General features: G+C 45.9%; 1 protein-coding gene across 1 annotated transcript; it reads right to left on the bottom strand.

The window, feature by feature from the left end:
* Positions 1-2,471: 2,471 nt before the first annotated feature.
* Positions 2,472-3,976, bottom strand: LOC125547745. The gene is made up of 2 exons (XM_048711536.1): positions 3,052-3,976; positions 2,472-2,976 (listed from the first exon to the last, which is right to left on the bottom strand). The coding sequence occupies exons 1-2, from the start codon at positions 3,508-3,510 to the stop codon at positions 2,548-2,550; spliced, it is 888 nt and encodes a 295-aa protein (XP_048567493.1). The 5' UTR covers positions 3,511-3,976; the 3' UTR covers positions 2,472-2,547.
* Positions 3,977-24,607: the final 20,631 nt, after the last annotated feature.

Here is a 24,607-nt window from a genome sequence, read left to right as displayed (position 1 = left end):
GTAAGTTCTTTGCCACCTAGGGTTAGGGTTAGGTGCTAGTAGGCCTAGGCTACCGCCATGGATCTTGCTAAGTGTAGTGTTGGTGTTGTAGGATTCTTGTTCAATAGTGAGGCTGGGGTTTGATTGTAGGATTGATGTAAGCTAGGGTTCATCTCAGTACAGTGTTAGGGTTCATGCTGAGTTGGGGATTTTTTTAGTGTTCATGTTTAATGAAGCGTGCAAGTATATTCTGGTGTTGAGTGCAGATTGAAACTAGTGTTTGCTGGTTATTTTGGTTGCAGGAGGAACCAGACACCACTGTGGAGCCCCTTTTCTGTGGCCAACATGAGCTTGCTCATCCCAAGTGCATTCCGCATCAAATGAGGCCTATTAAGCATCTTGCTTTTGAAGGGCCTTTAACAGGAAGGCGTTTCTATGGCTGCCCAGTCCAGGTTAGATGGCAATAAACTTTTCAGCTATGTATGGTCACTGATGATTGATATGATGCAGCACTTTGTTTGATATGATGCCAATAAACATTTTTCTGCTATGTATTTTTGTTACTTTGGAAACTTAATCATGGCATTATAATAACTTATCATATCTCATTTATGTTATTCATTGTTAGAAATTATCAAGTATATACAAGTTAATCATGGAACTGAAATAAGCTCCTAGTCCATTTGTAATAACTTATCACATTTATAAATGCAGGAAAATGGTGTGAATTGTGGTGTTGTAGAGTGGGTTGATGGGCCTTGGCCAACTGTTCTTCAGAGATGTTTGTGCAAGCTATGGGAGATGTTCCAAGAGCAGAACTTTGGAAGGGTACAGGACAAGGAGAAGTTTGAGAAGGAGTTGGCCAGGCTTAAGAGTGAACATGAAAGGGAGTTGGCCGAGCTTAGGACTGAAAATGACAAGCTTTGCATTGAGTACACCAAGTTTGTTGATGATGTATCCAAGATGTTTGATTGCCAGGATGGTAGGGTGGACAAGAAGGTGCACCAGAAACAAGTGGAGGAGGAAGAACTTGAGAAGAAGAAGAAGGAGCTAGAGGAGAAAGCTATGTTGGAGGTGCAGATGGAAAAGCTCAAACTTGTAAAAGAGCAGAGGTGCATTTTGCAGAGCCAAGCTGATATCATCAAGAACACCAGGAAGGCTATGAAGGATGTTCAAGTTGACAGAGATGTTCTTAAGAAGGAGAAGGCAAAGCTTGAGCTTATTGTTGTTGAGCTTCTGAAAGAAGGGTATGGCAGCAAGGAGAAGTTAGAGCAAATCAAGGCCATCCTTGAGTCTTGAAGTGGCTTTGATATGTTGGTGAAGTAAGTACATCCAAAGGCCTTTATATAAGGATGTGGCCTGGCATGACTGCAAGTGATTATGGGTGTACATTTTGGGGGAATGTGAAGTTTAACCTAGTGTAAGAACCTTATTTACTATGTTGTTAAGTTGTAATGGATCACCTATGCTATTAAGTGCTGTAATGGATCTCCTATGCTATTATGTAGTGGAAAATGGATCTCTTATGCTACTAAGTTGTGGAAATGGATCTTGTATTCTATTAAGTGTTCAACTTGATCTTCTATCTTTTAGATGTTATTTGTTAGCCTACATATATTATTTCTGTGGGTAATTGGGCTTAGTGGCCCACTATTCTCTGACCAAATGCAACCCTAGGCCTACTAAACCCAACCCCATCCATCTGTCAATATAAACCCCTCCCCACCCCCACCCTTTCGCAGTCACTCCACCAGCCGCCACCCAAAAGAAACCCTACAGATGGATCCTGACATGGGAGATGTCACAGAGGAGGAGGGGGAGGCTGTGGATGTTAGGACAGCAGCAGCAGCACAGAGGAGGAGGAGGCACAAGCAGAGGGCACTAGAGGCGGCACAGAGGAGGAGGAGGCGCAGGCAAGGGGAGTTCAACCGCCGACTCTCCGACAAGGTACTAGAGAAGTGCAATGACGAAGAACTGGAGCTGGTTTTCACTGGTGGCAGGGGAAGGTCATTCATGGAGATCATTAGGTGAGCAAGGATGAGGGCAGTCATGGCTCCTCATCCAGCAACTAGGGCCAAGTGGGTCCATTTCTTCGAGCGATATGACTGATATGTCAATCTCATCTCATCCATCTATATACCTATCTATCTATCTTTCTATGTTGGTGTACTATGTAAGATCTATTCTATGTAATAAGTGGTGTTTGATGCTACTCTGACCAATCTATCTATGTATTTATGCTACTCTCAATGAATTTATGCTACTCTCAATGAAATGTACTGACTGAATTCACTGACAGAAGATACACTCACTGAAATGTACTGACTGATTCAACAAAGGAATCTTTGTCTGAATGAACAGACTGCATAGTAGTTATTACAAACCAAGGTAGTTCAACTGACTGAATATCTCTGAAACAAAATAAAGTTACAAACCATAGTAGTTATTACAGACCATAGTAGACCCAAATCCATCCAAGAGCTCAAGTTACAAACCATGGTAGTTCAACAAACAGAACCATGCCAAATGAACCATGCCAAATGAACTCAAGTTACCCAAATCCAAGAGCTAGTTATCACTTGCATAAAAATAGTCTTTCAGTCTCCCACTTGGCTTCCTGATCCTCTTTGACCCCTCCTGGACAACAGTTGAATTTGATTGCCTTGGTGCAATGAAAGTTCTTCTCTGGGCACTTGAAGATCTGGTGTTCTTTGCTGGAGAAGATGTAGATGATCTGGTGTTCTTAGCAGGAGAAGAAGTGTTAGTCCTGGTCCTCTTAGCTGGTTGTGCTTGTGCTGTAGCTGCTGGAATAGTTGAAGCAGCGCTTTTTCTTGCCCTAGGCCTAGAATTAGCAACTGGAGCTGGTGAAGGTGCAGAAGGTGTAGCTCTTGCTGTAGCTGGTCTTGCTTCAGGTGTAGTAGCAGCAGGTACTCTTGGAGGCCTCTGAGCATTTGTAGCCATAGAAGAACCAGCTTGAGAGTAATTTGCTCTATTTTCCTACACAATTAAGAAACATTGTAAGAAAATGAACAATGAAAAGAGACAATGAAATGAGACATGGCCTCAAATGACCTGGTGCTTGTTCATCCTCATCTGAAACTTAGGCTTCAAAGGGTCACCACAGTTGCTGAACCTATGCCCTTGCTTCTTGCAGTTGCTACATGTGACAATACCAATTCTTGAGGTATCCTTTTTTGCTAGCACCTCAAATACACCTTTCCTCCTGGCAGTTTGCTTTTTGCCCTTCTTTTCTTTGAACACTAGTGGAGATATGTCATGTCCAGGTGTATGAGGCCACTGGTCAGGTCCTGGAACTGGGAAAATTATATGCTTGTATGTTTCACAGTACATGGGCTTTTTGAAGAAGTCATTGACAAAGTCTTCAGGATGTAGCTTCACTTTCTGCATTGCAGCAATGGAATGACTGCAAGGCACAGCAGTCATGTCCCACCTCCTACAGTCACATGTATGGTTGTTCAAGTTAACACAATATGTGTTCTCAGAGCTACTAGTCACCTGCCATGTATGCATCACAATACTTAGCCCACTTCTTGCCTTCTTCTAAAATTTCTGAGTAGGTTGGTGTAATCTCCCATCTACATGACTCTATTTTCTCTCTGGTTTTCTGAAACTTGATCATCAACTTTGTTCTTATGCCCTCCAACATAGTCCTGATTGGCTTGTTCCTAACATACAATATCATTCTGTTGAAGACTTCACTGAGGTTGTTAACAACTAGGTCAGTTTTGCAAACAGTATCCATTTTATATCTTGCCCATGTATGGTCTGGTATCTGTGACAACCACTGCCAAACTTCAAAACTTTCTTTCTTCAAATTTTCCATCCCTTTTTCATGACCACTCTTAGTGAAGGAATAGGCAGCCTGATCTAAGTGTTTCTTGAGTTCCTCCCCTCTAAAACCAGCAGATTGAAAGTTGGCATATATATGTCTAAGACAGAACCTCTGTGGGGAGTCAGGGAATACATCATTGATTGCATTCAACAATCCCTGTTAATTATGAATTAATGATGGATTAGAATGATGGATAAGTATGATAGTTAGGGAATACATCATTGATTGCATTCAACATACCTTTTGCCTATCAGACATAATTGTGTACTTGCCAAACTTGTTCCCACTTCCAATAACAGTTCTCAGCTGTGTGAGAAACCATGTCCAGCTGTCTGTGTCTTCCTTGTCAACAACACCAAATGCAATGGGGAAGATGTTGTTGTTCCCATCCCTACCAGTAGCTGCCAATATTTGCTGTCCAGTGCTGAGCTTGATGAAGCAACCATCTAAACCTGAAAATATGATTACATTAGTTGTAAATAACATGAATGCAACCATCTTAGATATATGTGTAAGGATCAGGTACCTATAAATGGCCTGCATCCATTGAGAAAGCCCTCTTTGCATGCAAAAAGGCAGTAGAACATGTAGTGGAACCTAGGGGTAGGAGCTGGATTTTCTAGGTCCTCTTTGGTTGTCACTATGCATCTACTGCCTGGATTAGTATCTAACACACACTGTAGATAGTCCCTTAGTGTGTGATATTGGAGTCTGTGATCTCCTTGCACAACTTCAACTACTTGCCTCCTTGCCCTATATGCCAAGCTTTTAGGCACATGAACACCAAATGTTTTCTTTGTGTATGACATAATTGTCTCAACACCAGCTCTAGGGTTTGATCTAATGATATCCTCACAAACCTTGGCAACCCAGTTTACTGCAACTTTGGTGCTCTCTCCACTTGCTCCACAAGTGTGATCCAAATTCATCTTCTTGATGCTGAAAGTAGACTCATTTGCTATTCTAGAGGCCACTATATAAAACTGACAACCTTGCTTTCTATCAGAGCACCAAGCAATAACCCTAGTTGGTTCATTTCTGTGATACTCAAAATTCCTAAGTGTCCTGACATGGAAATTTCTTAGTGCTTCTCTGAACTCCACAATATTTAGGAAGCACAAATGCAATGCAAACTGCTCATGTGCATCAGGGACTGATGGATCATACCACCTCCTCTCCTTCCTCTTCTTCAACCTTCTCTTCCTACCAGAAGGCAACCTTGGAACTTCTTCTTCATCACTAAGACCAAAATCACCTGGAAAGCAGTATTCATCAGGTTCAGGCACCCAATCTTCAAACTTGATGTGTTCAGGCTCGCTGTGTGACTTGCTAGTTGGGCCTGGATTTCTGACAGGATTAAGCTTCTTTGCTCCTTTCTCTGGTACAACTGAGGGTTCTTCATGTTCAGAAAGGATTTGGTCTTCCTCCCAAAACTTAGAAGGTTCTAAGTTTGCTCCACAATAGTGATCTGCAGGTTCTTCCTCTCCCCTAGTCTTATGGCTTGTCCCTGTGCCTGCCTCATCTTCACCCCTACACCAAGCCTTGTATGATATATTCTGCCCTTTGTAATCACCCCTAAAAAACTCAAAATCTGAAGAGGATTTATCCATCTCGTCTTCATCTTCATCATGTTCTACTTCTACATCTTCTTCTTCTTCCACAACATTTTTCCCCTTGTTGAAATTACAACTCTGTTGTGTGTTAAGATAGGGCTCCTCAGGGATTGCTGCTGCCAAAGTTGCATTAGGGAGTGGATGCAGGACCCCTTGTTGGGAAACACTATAAACAACAGTTTCACCAACATGATCAATGGGGATCTGCTCCTCAAGCATGATGTGATCCATGTTAACATCTGCTGGGCTTGGATCAGTAGGCTTTCTGACAGTGATGTTCAAGATCTTCTTATCAACAAACCAGTCAAGCATGTCCTCTAATGCCTCCTCACTATCCAGGACCTCCACCCCCTCCAAGCCCTTTCCCTCTTCCTTTACATAAGTCAGACAAGCATCCATTCCATAACCCTCCAACTCAGCCAATGCTAATATGGTCAGATAACTAATGTCTGAAGAAATTGAATACTTTCTCTCCATGTTATCTGTTCCTTGAAAATGTAGCCTCATGTCCCAAATCTCATCATCTAAGCTGTAGGATTAAACTGACAAACAATTAATTTTTAACTCACTAAAACTTTAAACAATGACCAAATGTACCGAACATTACTAAACTTTCTTCTAATTACAGTGAATGCACTGACCAAATGAACTAACCAAATGCACTTTCTTCTGAACTGACTTAACCAATAAAACAATGTACCATGCCAAGAACAAACAATTGCTAACCCTAGTTCCAAATTGAACTAAAGGACCCAGAAATTTGTAATTTGAACTAAAGGTATGAAGTGCCAGAAATTTCTGACCTCACTCCACCAAAGGAGGAAGCCCAAGTGTGGCCGCCTTCTGGATCCGCGTGGATGGACTTCGCCACTGCCCTAGCCGCGCGGACTGCCAGATCTGAGCACGCCGAATCGACCTCAGCCGCGGGCGGTGATGGCTGCTGCAACCGCTGCGCCGGGAAGCTCGAGCTGCCTCGCCCTGGGGCCGCCTCTGGATGTCCACCGCCCTCCTGGCCGGTGACGCCTTGGCTCAATAGCTCGCCGCCGACGGCATTTGGCTGCGCCGCCGCCATCGCCAACCTAGGTCACTGCGGGGGAGAGGGGAGAGGAGGGGGAGACTGAGAGAGAGTGCGGCCCGACCAGCTCCTTTCGTTCCGACTGGACCGCACGGGCTAACGGCCGTCAATGGCCGCGCCGTGAGCGCGCGTGGCCAGGTGGCCTGACATGTGGATCCGGGCAGTCAGAAAAACGGTTCAATCGCTAGTCACGGGCGTTTTGGGTTTTTTGAAACAGCAACCACGCGACTGGTAGCTTTCTGAGAAAAGTTAAAAAGTGATAGTTTTTTGGAACCCTAGCCTGTAAACTAGTAGTTTTATGCTATTTACTCCCTAAGCTCAGTAGTTATGTGGACGTCCACTACAACAACATTGTCTGCCATTGCTGGTTCATTATTTACGGATGGTCGAAATAGTTATTGGTAGGACTCACCATAAATGAAGGTTTTAAATGTGTAACTTATTTACAAAGAATGGTCATGTATGGTACCCAACACTGCCCACTATATAACCCACTAGTTCGTCCCTCATCCACCCGTCCATTTACCCCCCCCCTAACTAAACCCCCCACCCGCCAGGGTTCCACACACCACCTCATCCAAAGCCCCCATATGATACTTGAAGGTCAAAATCCAAACTGGTTCTTTTGACCTTCCTAGTGGAGCAATCATAACGTAGTATTTTAAGAAGCTCTGTGAAATACCAATGTATTAGTTTTTCATAGGACTAGGAGGCACAGGGAACTCTTCATCATCACGGATGGCTAAAGCATGAGAAGTATTAACATGTCCTCATGCAAAAAAAATGGACCGTGATGCGTGTCACACATCAAGTACGAGCACATGGCAATTCCCAAGGTTTTCGACGGCAAGTTTTGTTACGCAAGGATGGCAACTGTAGTTGTCAAGCATGGAAATTTTATTGCTTTGGTTTATTTCTGACAGAAACTTGCCGTGTGTCACAGGAATTTACCATCCTTGCATCATTGGAATTTCCATCGGAAAACGTCAGGACCGGAGTGCCATGCACATGATGGGTGGCAGTTATCATTTAGGAAAAATATATATCATGTGGCAGGTTCACAAAACTTGGTTACTTGAAGCCTTTCCATGGCTGGCACCCCACTTATCTTCCTTTTTGGCTAACAATTATTCTTTTGAAAATTAGTATAGCTTATGTTTTATGAACTATTTGTCGAAACTAGTATATCGCCTAGCCACAGTTGGTAGGTGGCCCTTCTAGGGGTGCCAATTCACTTATTGTACCCTACTCTACTGTTACAAGATTCAGGCAATATTATTTACTCAACCTTCCTTGGGAATGATGTCAATATGTTGTTTCCTTGTGAACTTTTGTAGTGTTGCTTTCCTGATTAAAAATAAAAAAATAGTATTATCAGCCATACTTCTTGTACGATGATTATGAAAAACAAAGGTATTAAAAGTGAGAAAAGGCAATCTCCGGCAAATTTGTAAACTACATAGAGATAAGCTACACCAAAAATGACAAGTTATCAACGTAAACATAAGACATGCAACTAGCATGCCTCACGCTTTATTAATAGGTTGGTTTAATTAATAAAATATAAAACAACAAATAAAAACACTAAGAAATAGCATGATGAGGGTTACTTCATAAATTATAGATTCGGCTAGGACACATTATCATGTGTGGCCTAGAGGATGTGGTGGCAAGATGCTTTGGATCAGTGTCCTTACACTGGTAGAAAAAGGGCCTGTTGTCCCGGTTCGTAAGGGCCTTTTGTCCCGGTTCTGGAACCGAGACTAAAGGGTCGGTACTAATGCCCTGTCCCTTTAGTCCCGGTTCAATCCAGAACCGGGACAGATGGGCCTCCACGTGGCCTGTGCGCTGAGCCCAGGCAGGAGACCCTTTGGTCCCGGTTGGTGGCACCAACTGGGACCAATAGGCATCCACGCGTCAGCATTTCTGTGGTTGGGGTTTTTGTTTTTTTTGAAAGGGGGGGTGTTTGGGGGTTTTGGGGGGTTAATTTAGGAGTTTCGTATATTGTGTCAGCTAGCTATAATTAATAGAGAGAAGTGTCCTCTCTTATGTCCGTGCTTGGTCGACGCTACGTACTATACATACGTATAGAGAGGACTAGACACGCTAGCTAGCTAGTAAGCATTCGAAGGAAACAGAAGATCGTCATGAACATATATGCATACAGAGAGAAGTGATATCAACCACCTCCCCTTCTCCAAGAGATTGGTCGAACAACAAGTTCTCGTATATCTATCCGACACTACCGGCTACATATATACAATAATTATCTCTTACAAATATAATCATACGGACTCATGGTCCACATAGTATTCTCCGTCTTCAGCGATCACGTGGTCAAGAAAGAATGCTGCCAATTCCTCTTGAATTGCTCGCATGCGAGCTGGTGCTAGGAGTTCATCCCACTTCCGAAACATCTAATTTGAAGAAGGGGCTCAATACATATATATATGAATGAATGAAACTCAACACAAATGATGGTAATAAAATAAAATTGTGAATGTTGTTATTTACGTACTTCAGATTGTTCGTCAGAGTACCCGCCCCGCTCACAGGTCGTGTGGCGGATGGACTCGCAGACGTAGTATCCACAGAAATCATTCCCTTGTTCCTGCCATAACCACTTTACAAGAAATAGAGGTCAATCAAACTGATAAGCAAGAATGCTAAATGGTATTGATGAAACTAGCGCTTGAATCACTAGGAGATGCGCGGAACATGCTACTATAGTACTTACTTTCGGGTGTCTAAATTCCAGCTCCTTCGGTAGTCCCGGAACTTTTCTGGTGAATTTTCTCCAAACCCTGCCAAACAAAGAAAACAATTACTTGATATCAGGAAATGAACAAAGTTGCTGATATGGTGGATAATGATCGATTTAACTTACTTCTTGAGGATTTCAGTCATGTCCGCATACTCCTGGGGATCTTTTCGTTTAGAGTCCAAGACGCTTACTACTCCCTGCTCAAGCCTAATCTCTAGGAGAATATAGTGGAAACTGCACACGCATGCATAACTCATCAATTACATTACTATAACCAGGACTAATATATAAGGGAAACCGAATATGCACAAGACAGTAACACTCACTTGAAGTTGTAAGGAAAGAGTATTATATCTTTGTTTTCATTTTTTTTTGAATGATCGTAGCAAGTTGGCCTCGGTATCTTCGGGACGATGTTCAACCTCAGTTGCATCTATGAGATATGTGTTAACGAACCCAATATCATCGATTTGTCTTTTCTTCAATTCGGCGATCTTCAATCTGCATAATATAGTGAGGATAATTATAAATACATGCAATGAAAGAGATGAGCTATATAGAGAGACTTAATGACAGAAGTAGTAGTACTTATAGACAGTAGCAGGTGATCGTTGTTTTATCGAGGGCCAATTGATTGAAAAACTGATAGAACTCCTCAAATGGAATAGGCAACAATTCAATTCCAACGAGGTCATGCTCCGGTTTAACTCTCGCATACAAAGTACTCCTCCCCCCAGACTCTCTGCAGATTTTCAAGTACCAATCATGTAATCTTCGCATCATCGTTGTTAAAGATTTTTCATCTTTGACGACAGGCTTCCCGTACTCGTATCTGTGTATCTGCACCTCCATGGGATCATAATGTACATCGTCGGGCAGGTAATCGTCAACATTGCCATAACCGGGCACCATCCTCGGATCGACGATGTCGCTAGGCACCTTGAGCGGGGGGCACGATTGCTTCGCTTGTTCGCCGAGCTGGGCAATTTGTTTCCCAGCTGCTCGTCGTTCATTCAGCCTTTGATCACTGACTGTACTTCCCGACCGCTCCGCTTCGGCCCATGTCTTTGCAATAATGCGCTCATAGTTGCCTTTCGGCGGAGACTTGGTGGTTTTGCCAGGGCAGCCAGAGTGCGCTTCACTTTCACCGGATCTACCTTCTCCTCTGGAGGTGGATGTCTCTTTGCTTTCAACCCTTGAAACCAGTCATCCACTTCGGTTCGCGCGATCTTTGCGTTCTCCTCCGGGGTCCTCTCATATGGTAACTTTTGTGGACTCTTCAGAGAAGGACCGAATCTGTATGTCCTCCCGCCTCTGGTTGTATTGCTAGACGCCGGCCGAGCAGACGGAGCGGTTGTCTTCTTTACTTGCTTACGAGGCGGAGGAGAAGGACTACGACGCGCCGGAGCAGCTGCCGGAGCGGCGGCGGGTCTCTTCCGCCCTTGCTGACGAGGCGGAGAAGGAGGAGGCTGGCTGCTCGGGCGCGCCGGCGCAAGCGGACTTCCGCCACGCACCGGAGAAGGAGCCGGCCGAGGGCCTTGATCGTCACTCGCCGGAGGAGGAGGCGGTGGAGGAGGCGGAGTGCCCTGACTCGCCGGAGGAGGAGGAGGAGGCGGAGGCATCCAGTTCGGAAGGTTGATGAGCTCCTTCCGCCATAGGCATGGAGTCTTCAGAGCAGACCCCAGCCGAGTCTCCCCTTCACCGGTAGGGTGGTCAAGCTGGAGGTCCTCAAATCCCTCCGTTATTTCATCCACCATCACCCTAGCATATCCTTCTGGAATCGGCCGGCAGTGAAAAGTTGCGCCGAGTTCAGTAGGATAAACAGAGCCAACATCCGCCTTGACCTTCAAATTCATCCATTGCGTCATAAGGTGGCAATTTTGAGACTCCGTGATAGCATCCACGGGATAGCTGGCAGGAGCCGTCAAGGCATGCTCCGGCTAAAGCAGCTCGGTGGAAGCCACGCTGCTTCTGCGCTGAGATGGCGGGGTAGCTTCGGGGGAAGCTTCGGCAGTACGTTTGCTGTGATTTGCTTCTCGTTCCTCTATCGTGTCTACCCTTGCTTGCAGCGCCTGCATTTGGGTCTGCTGCACTTTTGTCCTCCTCTCATGGGATTTGTAACCTCCTGTGTTCGGAAACCCAACCTTCCACGGAATGGAGCCTGGCGTGCCTCGTGTCCGTCCAGGGTGCTCAGGATTCTCGAGGGCCATTGTGAGCTCGTCGTTCTGTCTGTCTGGAAAGAACGTCCCTTGCTGCGCTGCTTCGATATACCGCTTAAGCTTCCTGACTGGTATGTCCATTTGATCATTCGTCCAAATGCACTTCCCTGTTACAGGGTCCAAGGTTCCGCCAGCCCCGAAGAACCAAGTCCAGCAACGGTCTGGCCAGTTAATTATCTCTGGTTCGATCCCTTTATCAACCAGATCATTCTCAGTCTTGGCCCACTTAGGCCGGACTACGAGGTAGCCACCTGACCCCGTGCGATGGTGAAGCTTCTTCTTCGCAGCATTTTGCTTGTTTTTCGCCGACATCTTCTTACTCTTTTCCGATGTCTTGTGGGCCACAAATGCGGGCCAGTGATCTCTGATATTCTCATATCTGCCCTTGAATTCTGGTGTCTCATTATTTACAACAAACTTATTCAGCTCTTTCTTCCACCTCCTGAATAGTTCTGCCATCCTCTTAAGAGCAAAAGACTTGATTAATTGCTCTTTAACTGGGTTCTCTGGATTATCCTCTGGCGGTAGGGTGAAATTTGACTTCAGCTCAGTCCAAAGATCATTTTTTTGCATATCATTGACATAAGACACCTCAGGGTCTTCTGTAGCCGGCTTAAACCATTGCTGGATGCTTATCGGGATCTTGTCCCTAACCAGAACCCCGCACTGAGCAACAAATGTGTTCTTCGTTCGGATGGGTTCAATCGGTTGGCCGTCGGGCGCGATTTCTATGATCTCAAACTTTTCATCCGAGCTCAACTTTTTCTTCAGGCCTCGTCTCTTTACCGAAGTTGTGCTCGATCCGGAGGGCTAGAAAAAAGAACAAAGACTTAATTAATATGTGCACATACCAAAACAATGAATGCATCAATCAGCTAGTCAGCACAGGCTTAACTAATATATATACCTGGCCGTACTCGGTTCGGTCACCGGAGCCGTCATCACGGTCTCCTTGCACCGGCATTGGGTCACCGGAGCCGTCCTCATGTTCTTCTTCTTGAACCGACATTAGGTCACCGTAGCCATCTTCTTCACCCTCTCCTTCCAGACCATCGGTGTCGTTGAGAAACAACGAGACGACATCACTTCCTTCTGCGATTATGTCCCTCAACAACGCTTCTTTTGCTTCGTCTCGGGCGGTGTCCATAGTTTCTACAAATATTTACAACATGGCAATTATTATTCAAACATGACAGATGGATATATTAGTGGCAAACGTAGAACTAGCTACCTAATCATAGTAAGGAATCATATATATTAATTAGTGGCCTCGACGCTGCTTCTCTAGGGTTTGGGGTGGCCTCGACAATGCTTCAAGGGTTTGGGGTGGCCTCGAGAACGCTTCAAGGAGGGGGTAATATCGACCCCCCCCCCACGTGTTGAAGCTATCGGGAGGGGATATATATCGACAACGACGACACTACATCTATGTCCCTCGACGACCCTCGTTCCCGATAAAGCCATGGATTTCTTCAATACTTTGACACTAGGAAATCTCTCTCTCGACCCCTCGGCGATCCTCGACCCCTCGAACCCTCGACGACCCTGGAACCCTCGACCCCTCGGCGATCCTCTTCTTCCTCTCATGTTCGAGAGGATCGCCGAGGGGTCGGGAGGTTGCCTAGTGTCAAAGGATTCAACAAAACCATGTCTTCATCATTAGGAGAAAGTAACAGGTGCATGATGGTACGAAGCTCTCCAAAGTTATTTTGGAACGGAGTCCTAGATAGGATAATTTGCTTTCTGGTACAAAGTTCAGCAATAACCTTCCAAATATCGTTATTTGGAAGGCCTTTGCTGAAATTCATACAAAAAGGCAAATTATCCTATCCGGGACACCATTCCAAAATAACTTTGGAGGACTTCGTCATGCCCTGGTTACTTCTGGCTAATGATGAAGCCATGGATTTCTTCAATACTTTGACACTAGGAAATCTCTCTCTCGACCCCTCGGCGATCCTCGACCCCTCGAACCCTCGACGACCCTGGAACCCTTGGCCCCTCGGCGATCCTCTTCTTCCTCTCATGTTCGAGAGGATCGCCGAGGGGTCGGGAGGTTTCCTAGTGTCAAAGGATTCAACAAAACCATGTCTTCATCATTAGGCGAAAGTAACAGGTGCATGATTGTACGAAGCTCTCCAAAGTTATTTTGGAACGGAGTCCTAGATAGGATAATTCGCTTTTTGGTACAAAGTTCAGCAATAACCTTCCAAATATCGTTATTTGGAAGGCCTTTGCTGAAATTCATACAAAAAGGCAAATTATCCTATCCGGGACACCTTTCCAAAATAACTTTGGAGGACTTCGTCATGCCCTGGTTACTTTCGGCTAATGATGAAGCCATGGATTTCTTCAATACTTTGACACTAGGAAATCTCTCTCTCGACCCCTCGGCGATCCTCGACCCCTCGAACCCTCGACGACCCTGGAACCCTCGACCCCTCGGCGATCCTCTTCTTCCTCTCATGTTCGAGAGGATCGCCGAGGGGTCGGGAGGTTGCCTAGTGTCAAAGGATTCAACAAAACCATGTCTTCATCATTAGGCGAAAGTAACAGGTGCATGATGGTACGAAGCTCTCCAAAGTTATTTTGGAACGGAGTCCTAGATAGGATAATTCGCTTTTTGGTACAAAGTTCAGCAATAACCTTCCAAATATCGTTATTTGGAAGGCCTTTGCTGAAATTCATACAAAAAGGCAAATTATCCTATCCGGGACACCATTCCAAAATAACTTTGGAGGACTTCGACATGCGCTGGTTACTTCCGGCTAATGATGAAGCCATGGATTTCTTCAATACTTTGACACTAGGAAACCTCTCTCGACCCCTCGAACCCTCGACGACCCTGGAACCCTCGACCCCTAGACGACCCTGGAACCCTCGACCCTCGATCCCTCGACCCTATAGAACCCTCGAACCCTCGACCCTGAAACCCTCGACCCTTGACCCCTTAACGACCCTCGACCCTCTACCCTAGTTCCCGACCCTCAACCCCTCGGCGATCCTCATCACCCTCGTTCCCGATAAAAATTAAGAAGAAGAAGGAGAAGAAGATAGGAATAGCTAAAGGAGAAGATCGAAGAAAAAAAGAAGAAAAAAAAGAGGAGAAGAAGAAAGGAATAGTGGAGAAGAAGAAAAAATAGAATATATTCTATTTTCTCTTCTTCTCCACTATTCCTTTCTTCTTCTCCTCTTCTTTTTCTTCTTTTTTCTTCTTCTTATTTATTTCTCCTCTTCTTCCTCTCCTCTTCTTCTTTCTAAGTCATGCTTATATACACAGAGTATTGGTCCCGGTTCGTACCCCTCTCGACCCCTCGTCCCTCTCTCGACCCCTCGACGACCCTCGTCCCTGATAACATTTTTTTTCTCCCCTCGACCCCTCTCGACCTCTCATCCCCCTCTTGTCCCCTCATCATCATCTATCACCCCCCTCGTTTTCTTTAGCATATATCCATGAACAAAAAAATAATTCATATATAGAAAAAATGCTATATGAACATACATACATATGAGCATATACAGAGAGCATATACATAGCCAAATCCATATACAGAGAGCATATACATACATACATATGAGCATATACATACATACATAGCCAAATCCAAATACATATGAGCATATACATACACATATGAAAAAATTTATCACACACAGAGAGCAGCAGCGGCGGCGGCGATGGTCAAAGCGATAGGGATCGATGGGAAGGGGCGGGGAGCTCACTGGGGGCGCGACGGGGAGGAGGCCGGGGACGGGGAGGAGGTCGGCGACGGCGCGGGGGATGCCGGCGACGCGGCGCGGGGAGACGGGGAGGGGGCCGGAGATGGCGCACGCAGCGACGAGGAGGAGGCCGGCGACGGCGCACGCAGCGACGGGGAGAAGGCCTGCGGCGGCGCGGGGCGACGGCGACGGGGAGCGGGCGACGAAGGGCTCGGGGCGGCGACGACGACGACGAACTGCTTGGCGGCGTCGGGGGGGAATGGGAGCGGTTGGCAAAATTTTCACAAGTGCTACCTTATATACCCAGAGCAATGGTCCCGGTTCGTGGCACGAATCGGTACCAATGCACACCTATGGTCCCGGTTCGTGCCACCAACCGGGACCATAGGTCTCTTTTCAGCAGCCGAAAGGGCGGGAAGCAGAGGCCTATGGTCCCGGTTGGTGACACCAACTGGGACTAAAGGGGGGCATTGGCCACGGTTGGTTCCACGAACCATGACCAATGCCCCCTTTAGTCCCGGTTGGTGCCACCAACCGGAACGAATGGCCTTGTGCTGCCCCGCGCCCAAAAGTTTAGTCCCACCTCGCTAGTTGAGAGGGCTCGGGAGTGGTTTATAAGCGCTGCTGCGCCCACCCTCCCGAGCTCCTCTCAACTGCAGGCTTTCGGGCCTAATCCGTCACTGCAATGCATGTGGGCCTACTGGGCCTGCTGCGGGCCTGAATCCTGGCCCATGGTAGGGTTTCTAGTCGTATTCAGGCCGTGGTGGCCCAGTAGGTGGCATTTTTTTGTTTTTTTGTTGCTTTATTTATTTTCTTTTGTTTTTTGCTTTATTTTTTAATTCTTTATGCTTTTAGTTTTAGAAAAATTATAAACTTTTTGTTAATGCCATTAGTTTTCAAATTTGAAAACACTTTATTAATTTTTTTGTTTTCTTTGTTGCTTTATTTATTTTATTTTGTGATTAACTTTACTATAAAAATAGTTTTTTCCTGTTTTTTGATTTGTTTTTTGCATTATTTATTTTCTTTTGTTTTTTGCTTTAATTTTTAATTCTGTTTGCTTTTAGGTTAGCAAAATTATAAACTTTCTGTTAGTGCCATTAGTTTTAGAAAAATTATAAACTTTCTGTTAGTGCCATTATTTTTCAAATTTGAAAACACTTTTTTTAGTTTTTTTGTTTTATTTGTTGCTTTATTTATTTTATTTTGTGATTAACTTTACTATAAAAATAGTTTTTTTTTCCTGTTTTTTTGATTTGTTTTTTGCATTATTTATTTTCTTTTGTTTTTTGCTTTAATTTTTAATTCTGTTTGCTTTTAGGTTAGCAAAATTATAAACTTCCTGTTAGTGCCATTAGTTTTAGAAAAATTATAAACTTTCTATTAGTGCCATTAGTTTTCAAATTTGAATAGTTAAAATTTGAATTCTTTGAAAATTGTTTGAATCACAGTCTGTGATTAACTTACTAAAAAAATGAGAATAGATGCGCTTATAGAGAAAACTTGATGCACTTCGTGTACAAAATGGACAATCACTTTCGAAGTATCAAAGTTTCGGACAATAACTGCGCCACATCATTGGCTAGGACGAATGGTTCGTCTGTGTACCCAAGATTGTTTAGATCCACTGTTGTCATACCATACTGTGGGTCTACCTGTACCCCACCTCCTGACATATTGATCCATTTGCCTCAACACATAAAACCTTGAACCATAAGACATGAAAGCATTTCAAATGAACTCTGAAAAAGTTGAAAGTTGGGATGGTATCATAATTTCACCCACATAGCATGTGCATGTACAAAACGGACAATGGTAGCATGTTCGTGTGTTACAAAGTTGGCATGGTATCATCATAATAGTTGCGGGAGAAAGTCTTCACTTTTTCTTCGCTTGTGTCATTTTCTTATTGCGCCGTAACCATGGATAATCTTCATTTTTTATCAGGATTCTTGGGTCAGCCTTGACATTGAAGGGAGGAATTTCATGAAACTTTTCATAATCTTCAGACATGTGTATCTTGCCGTCCACTCCCAGGATGTACCTTTTTCCTGAAAGAACTATGTGGCGCTTTGGCTCATCATATGATGTATTCGCTTCCTTATCTTTTCTTTTTTCTCGGTTTGGTAGACATGTCCTTCACATAGATAACCTGTGCCACATCATTGGCTAGGACGAACGGTTCGTCAGTATACCCAAGATTTTTCAAATCCACTGTTGTCATTCCGTACTGTGGGTCTAGCTGTACCCCGCCGCCTAACAGATTGACCCATTTGCACTTAAACAAAGGGATCTTAAAATCAGGTCCGTAGTCAAGTTCCCATATGTCCACTATGTAACCATCATATGTGTCCTTTCCGCTCTCGGTTGCTGCATCAAAGCGGACACCGCTGTTTTGGTTGGTGCTCTTTTGATCTTGGGCGATCGTGTAAAATGTATTCCCATTTATCTCGTATCCTTTGTAAGTCAATACAGTCAAAGATGGTCCCCTGGACAACAAGTACAACTCATCACAAACAGTGTTGTCACCTTTGAGACGTGTTTCCAACCAACTGCTGAAAGTCCTGATGTGTTCACATGTAATCCAGTCATCGCACTGCTCCGGGTGTTTGGAGCGCAGACTGTTCTTGTGTTCATCGACATACGGGGTCACCAAGGTAGAGTTCTGTAGAACTGTGTAGTGTGCTTGAGACCAAGAATATCCGTCCCTGCATATTATTTAGTCTCTTCCAAGAGTGCCTTTTCCAGTCAGTCTCCCCTCATACCGCGATTTAGGGAGACCTATCTTCTTAAGGCCAGGAATGAAGTCAACACAAAACCCGATAACATCCTTTGTTTGATGGCCCATGGAGATGCTTCCTTCTGGCCTAGTGCGGTTACGGACATATTTCTTTAGGACTCCCATGAACCTCTCAAAGGGGAACATATTGTGTAGAAATACGGGCCCCAGGATGACAATCTCGTCGACTAGATGAACTAAGACGTGCGTCATGATATTGAAGAAGGATGGTGGGAACACCAGCTCGAAACTGACAAGACATTGCGCCACATCACTCCTTAGCCCTGGTACGATTTATGGATCGATCACCTTCTGAGAGATTGCATTGAGAAATGCACATAGCTTCACAATGGCTAATCGGACGTTTTCCGGTAGAAGCCCCCTCAATGCAACCGGAAGCAGTTGCGTCATAATCACGTGGCAGTCATGAGACTTTAGGTTCTGAAACTTTTTCTCTGGCATATTTATTATTCTCTTTATATTCGACGAGAAGCCAGTCGTGACCTTCATACTGAGCAGACATTCAAAGAAGATTTCTTTCTCTTCTTTCGTAAGAGCGTAGCTGGCAGGACCTTTATACTGCTTCGGAGGCATGCCGTCTTTTTCGTGCAAACGTTGCAGGTCCTCCCGTGCCTCAGGTGTATCTTTTGTCTTCCCATACACGCCCAAGAAGCCTAGCAGGTTCACGCAAAGGTTCTTCGTCACGTGCATCACGTCGATTGAGGAGCGGACCTCTAGGTCTTTCCAGTAGGGTAGGTCCCAAAATATAGATTTCTTCTTCCACATGGGTGCGTGTCCCTCAGCATCATTCGGAACAGCTAGTCCACCGGGACCCTTTCCAAAGATTACGTAGTGTAAATCATTGACCATAGCAAGCACGTGATCACCGGTGCGCATGGCGGGCTTCTTCCGGTGATCTGCCTCGCCTTTGAAATGCTTTCCTTTCTTTCGACATTGATGGTTGGTCGGAAGAAATTGACGATGGCCCAGGTACACATTCTTCCTGCATTTGTCCAGGTATATACTTTCAGTGTCATCTAAACAGTGCGTGCATGCGTGGTATCCTTTGCTTGTCTGTCCTGAAAGGTTACTGAGAGCGGGCCAATCGTTGATGGTCACGAACAGCAATGCCTTAAGGTTAAATTCCTCCTGTCTGTGCTCATCCCACGTACGTACACCGTTTTCATTCCAGAGCTGTAAAAGTTCTTCAACTAATGGCCTTAGGTACACATCAATTTCGTTGCCGGGTTGCTTAGGGCCTTGGATGAGAACTAACATCATAATGAACTTCCGCTTCATGCACATCCAAGGAGGAAGGTTATACATACATAGAGTCACGGGCCAGGTGCTGTGATTGCTGCTCTGCTCCCCGAAAGGATTAATGCCATCCGCGCTTAAAGCAAACCATACATTCCTTGGGTCCTTTGCAAACTCATCCCAGTACTTTCTCTCGATTTTTCTCCACTGCGACCCGTCAGCGGGTGCTCTCAACTTTCCATCTTTCTTTCAGTTCTCACTGTGCCATCGCATCAACTTGGCATGCTCTTCGTTTCTGAACAGACGTTTCAACCATGGTATTATAGGAGCATACCACATCACCTTCGCAGGAACCCTCTTCCTGGGGGGCTCGCCGTCAACATCACCCGGGTCATCTCGTATGATCTTATACCGCAATGCACCGCATACCGGGCATGCGTTCAGATCCTTGTATGCACCGCGGTAGAGGATGCAGTCATTAGGGCATGCATGTATCTTCTCCACCTCCAATCCTAGAGGGCATACGACCTTCTTTGTTGCGTATGTACTGTCGGGTAATTTGTTATCCTTTGGAAGCTTCTTCTTCAATATTTTCAGTAGCTTCTCAAATCCTTTGTCAGCCACAGCATTCTGCCTTCCACTGCAGCAATTCCAGTGCGGTACCGAGCTTTGTGTTGCCATCTTCGCAGTTGGGGTATAACCTTTTTTTGTGATCCTCTAACATGCGATCGAACTTCAGCTTCAACTTTTGACTTTCGCATTGCGTCCTTGCATCGACAATGACCCGGCGGAGATCACAATCATCGGGCACATCGTCTGGTTCCTCGTGATCTTCAGCAGCTTCACCCGTTGCAGCATCATTGGGCACATCGTCTGGTTCCTCTTGATCTTCACCAGCTCCCGCCGTTGCAGCATCACCGTATTCAGGGGGCACATAGTTGTCATCGTACTCTTTTTCTTCGCCGTCTTCCATCATAACCCCTATTTCTCCGTGCCTCGTCCAAACATTATAGTGTGGCATGAAACCCTTGTAAAGCAGGTGGGAGTGAAGGATTTTCCGGTTAGAGTAAGACCTCGTATTCCCACATTCAGTGCATGGACAACACATAAAACCATTCTGCTTGTTTGCCTCAGCCGCATCGAAAAACTCATGCACGCCCTTAATATACTCGCGGGTGTGTCTGTCACCGTACATCCATTGCTGGTTCATCTGCGTGCATTATATATAATTAAGTGTCCAAATTAATAGAAGTTCATGATCACATTAAAACCAAAGTGTATACATAGTTCTCATCTAACAACATATAGCTCTCCAGAGCATCTAATTAATTAAACCATACATTGAAACTATGTAAAACATTTCAATGCGAAAACAAATGCGATCATAATTGCAACCAAGGTAAAAATTGATCCAACGGCATAATGATACCAAGCCTCGGTATGAATGGCATATTTTCTAATCTTTCTAATCTTCAAGCGCATTGCATCCATCTTGATCTTATGATCATCGACGACATCCGCAACATGCAACTCCAATATCATCTTCTCCTCCTCAATTTTTTTTTATTTTTTCCTTCAACAAATTGTTTTCTTCTTCAACTAAATTTAACCTCTCGACAATAGGGTCGGTTGGCATTTCCGATTCACATACATCCTACATAAATAAAATCTATGTCACGTTGGTCGGCATAATTTTCATAAACAATAAATGAACCAATAGTTATAAAAATAATATATATACCACATCCGAATCATAGACAGGACGAGGGCCGACGGGGGCGGATACCAAAACCATCGCACTATATAAGATGCAATAATAAAAGTAAGAAAATAATACAAGTATCTATGTAAACATAAAAGTAAGAATAGTTTTTCTTTCAGAAAGAAGATAAAACAAGAGGCTCACCACGGTGGTGCCGGCGATGAGCTCGGCGCGGGTGATCGACGGCGGTGAAGACGGGGACGGGACGTGACGGACCGCTAAACCTAGACAAATATTATGGAAAATGGAGCTTGGAGGTCGAGCTTGGAGAGGAGAAAGCTTAAATAGTGTGACTAGCGCATTCCATCGAACACCTTGTGTGCATAGGAGGTGAGCTAGAGCACCACCAAACCCTTTCCCCCTCGGCCCGAGAAAAACAGAGCACTGGGATGCTCTGCTCGCGAGCGAGAGGTATATATAGGCACCTCATTGGTCCCGGTTGGTGACATGAGCCGGGACTAAAGGGGAGTCTTTGGTCCCGGTTCAAGCCACCAACCAGGACCAATGGTGGTGGGCCAGGAGCGAGGCCCATTGGTCCCGGTTCATCCCACCAACCGGGACCAAAAGATCCAGATGAACCGGGACCAATGGCCCACGTGGGCCGGCCCCCTGGGCTCACGAACCGGGACCAATGCCCACATTGGTTCCGGTTCTGGACTGAATCGGGACTAATAAGCTGACCCGGCCTGAACCAAAGCCCTATTTTCTACTAGTGTTACAACGTGGTCTTTTATTCCTCCTATGTTTCTACGGGGAAGATAACGCACATATGTGTTGTGCCGAGTCTTAGGGCACGACCGAACACCACACTGCACCATCGCCATGGAGCCATCATGAGATTGGCTCGGCACGCCCGTGATGGCGTTCAAAGTGAAGTCGCATGAGGTGGTGTAAGCCTTGTTTTCGACTTCACGTGTTTAGGTTGTGTACGTCTTCGAATGCAGAAGACGAGACATTAAACATTTTTATGGATGTATCATTTCGATGCGACCATAATAACATTATTAAAAGCTTACATAATCAAAAAAATATTTATTTACAGGGAAACCGTTACCTTTTGAAGCATATATATAAAAAATAGTGCAGCCATGGATAAACGCACCAGTGAAGAGTCCAACGTCGTCGCTGTCGCAGGTGCGCTGCGTACGTTGAACACGACCGGCCGAGCACATGGCCCAGACCCCAAAAAGTTTAGTCAACGGCAAACCATCCTTGGTCTTGCGCGCCTTGCTTGCTTCAGCTGGGATCGATTCTCTGCCGCCCCGCGGAACCGTCTGCCACGACTCGTCGCGCGCTGCCAGCCCCGGCCAAGGTACCAGTCTCCGGTAATCCAATCCGGTTTCACGATCCGCAGGGTTGACGGCCCTGGTGAACATGAGCCAGAAACACACGGCACCTCTCCTATGAAACTGGGCAAGGGCATCTAAGAGACCCTCCAAGCTCTGATATATATTGGATTATAGTGTCAGCCTGTCAGGATCACTTTTGTTTTTATTTCGTGTGGTCAGAATTGACTCGATCAGATCGATTTCATGTTGGGATGTGTCCGAACACCCCAAATCAGTCAGAGCTAGCATTTACAGCCACTCACTCCAAACCGTCCTCATACGCCCGGACGGGCTGATCGGTCAAAAGAACCTGACCAACCAGGCACATGCAGGTGCTTCGCCGGTCTCTCACAATGACGGAGACGGATATGCGCTGCCTCCGCCGCAAAATATGCGCTGCCTCCGCCGCAAAAATGTCAAGGCGCTTCGGCTCGCCATCAAACTGTCGAAGCGCGAGGCAAACAAGGAGGTGAAGGCGTCCCGCCGTGCCAAAGAGCAGGACTGCCTTCTCCAAAGGCTGGCGGGCCAAATGTGCTCCAACGACTTCGACGTCACGAGCAGCTCCAGCTCCAGCTCTGACGACGACGACGCACCGTCGCATGCTGACACATACATGGAGGAAGGGCACAATGCCACCGGTGACCGCAAGGGGCTGAAGAGGAAATGGCGAATTCCACCGGCCCGCCCCGTTTTATCTAGGTTTTGTTTACGTTTTAAGAACTTTATAGTATGCATTTGCATTGTGCGTGGATGAACTATGATCATTTTGTCCGACGAAGAGCTATTATCCAATTTAATTTACATAGCGTTGCATGATATCATGACTTTGATGTTTCGAATATGAGGGACACAATTGTGGGGAAAAAAATAAGATATGTGTCCGGTTAGTGTCCATGTTCGTAGACTCGTCCAGAAACGTTTGAGGGGACATATTTACCTATCATGGTTGTACGTAGATGCTCTTGTAAAGTGGGTTTGGTCGGGTATTGAAGACTTTTTTATCCGGACATCGTCCGAGCCATCCGGACAACTGGGACGGTTTGTGGGTCCGGACGAAGATACTCTAACAAGCCGAGATGCGGGCCACGCTTCAGATGGTGTTGGACGGACCAGATCGATTGGGACCTAAACAACGACATCCGAGGGTGCGGGGACGTGTCAACGTGAGACGCGCCGGATGAGTCTGGTCTATCCCAGCTTTTCCTACGGAGCTTCCGCCTCGCTTGCCTTCGCACGAGCTCTTCTCGGCCCCGGATATATATCACCCAGACACCCACCGCACACTCAGTTTCAAGGCCATCAACACCACCATTGATACCTCAGCTACTTCGAGGATAGTTCTGCTTCCCACTGCCAGTAGCCCCCAGGCGTAGCACGCACACGAAGAAAACTAAAACCAGTCCCATTCGCCACCTCTAGAATGTGCTTGGAGTTCGGTTCGTGCTTCGGTGGCCGCAGACGGGACGACTACGGCCGCAGCAGAGGGAGCGACGGTCACGGCTACTGGTTGGAGCCAGCGCCGGAGTACCGGCAGCCGCCCATCGTTGCCGTCCACGCGGCCGGGCACAAGGCCTACCACGACGGCGCACCGAAAGCCCAGCATGACGACGCCGGCAGCCACGGCAGGTACGCCTACTGGCAAGACAAGGCTGGCAACGAGACGCCGCAGAAGCTTCCCGCGTGGCACCGCAAGGTCGGCCACAACGCCGGCTATGGCTCATATACGCCGCGCGTCCACGAAGCAGCTGCTGATCCTAGGGAGGACGCCGCCATGGATTTCCACCAGTACCCAACCACCACCACCGCTCTCGCAAGGTACGAGGCGGCTAGTCGCTAGGATTAGGTATAGGACGGCCATGGCAGTTCATCAATCCCTCCCTCCCCCTAAACAGTACTACTGCCACTGCCTCTGTTTTGTTCTGTAGCTGGGTCTTCTCCTTCTCGTTCTCTGCTTGGGTTTTGGTCAGTCGTCTTCCAATCCAATCTGCTGAAACAGCAAGGCACCTAGAGACCGGAGAGGAACACGAGGCTGTGGATTTTTTTTTCTTTGAGAAACAGAGGCTGTGGGTTTTGACACAGAGACTCCATGCGCTTTTGCCCATGGATTTGCGGCAGGGAGAAGGTCCAGCTCCAGGAAGCTTTTGTTAGCAGATGATTTTACCCTTACCACTATGTTTGTGTAGTTGCTTGTAATTCAGGTGTGGTTGCTTTCGCCTTGTATCGTATAATCAAGTGAAAGAAAGCATTGCCGTCTCTGT

The sequence above is a fragment of the Triticum urartu genome, chromosome 3 (genome assembly GCF_003073215.2).
Source record: "Triticum urartu cultivar G1812 chromosome 3, Tu2.1, whole genome shotgun sequence".
Lineage (NCBI taxonomy): Eukaryota > Viridiplantae > Streptophyta > Magnoliopsida > Poales > Poaceae > Triticum > Triticum urartu.
This window is presented reverse-complemented; position numbering and strand designations above follow the sequence as displayed.

Excerpts from the sequence above, each read along its gene's own strand:
- LOC125547745 (XM_048711536.1), bottom strand. The coding sequence starts at position 3,510 with ATGCATACATGGCAGGTGACTAGTAGCTCTGAGAACACATATTGTGTT. Across the intron at positions 2,977-3,051 it reads TGAGGATGAACAAGCACCAG|GAAAATAGAGCAAATTACTC; the intron begins GTCATTTGAGGC and ends TTAATTGTGTAG.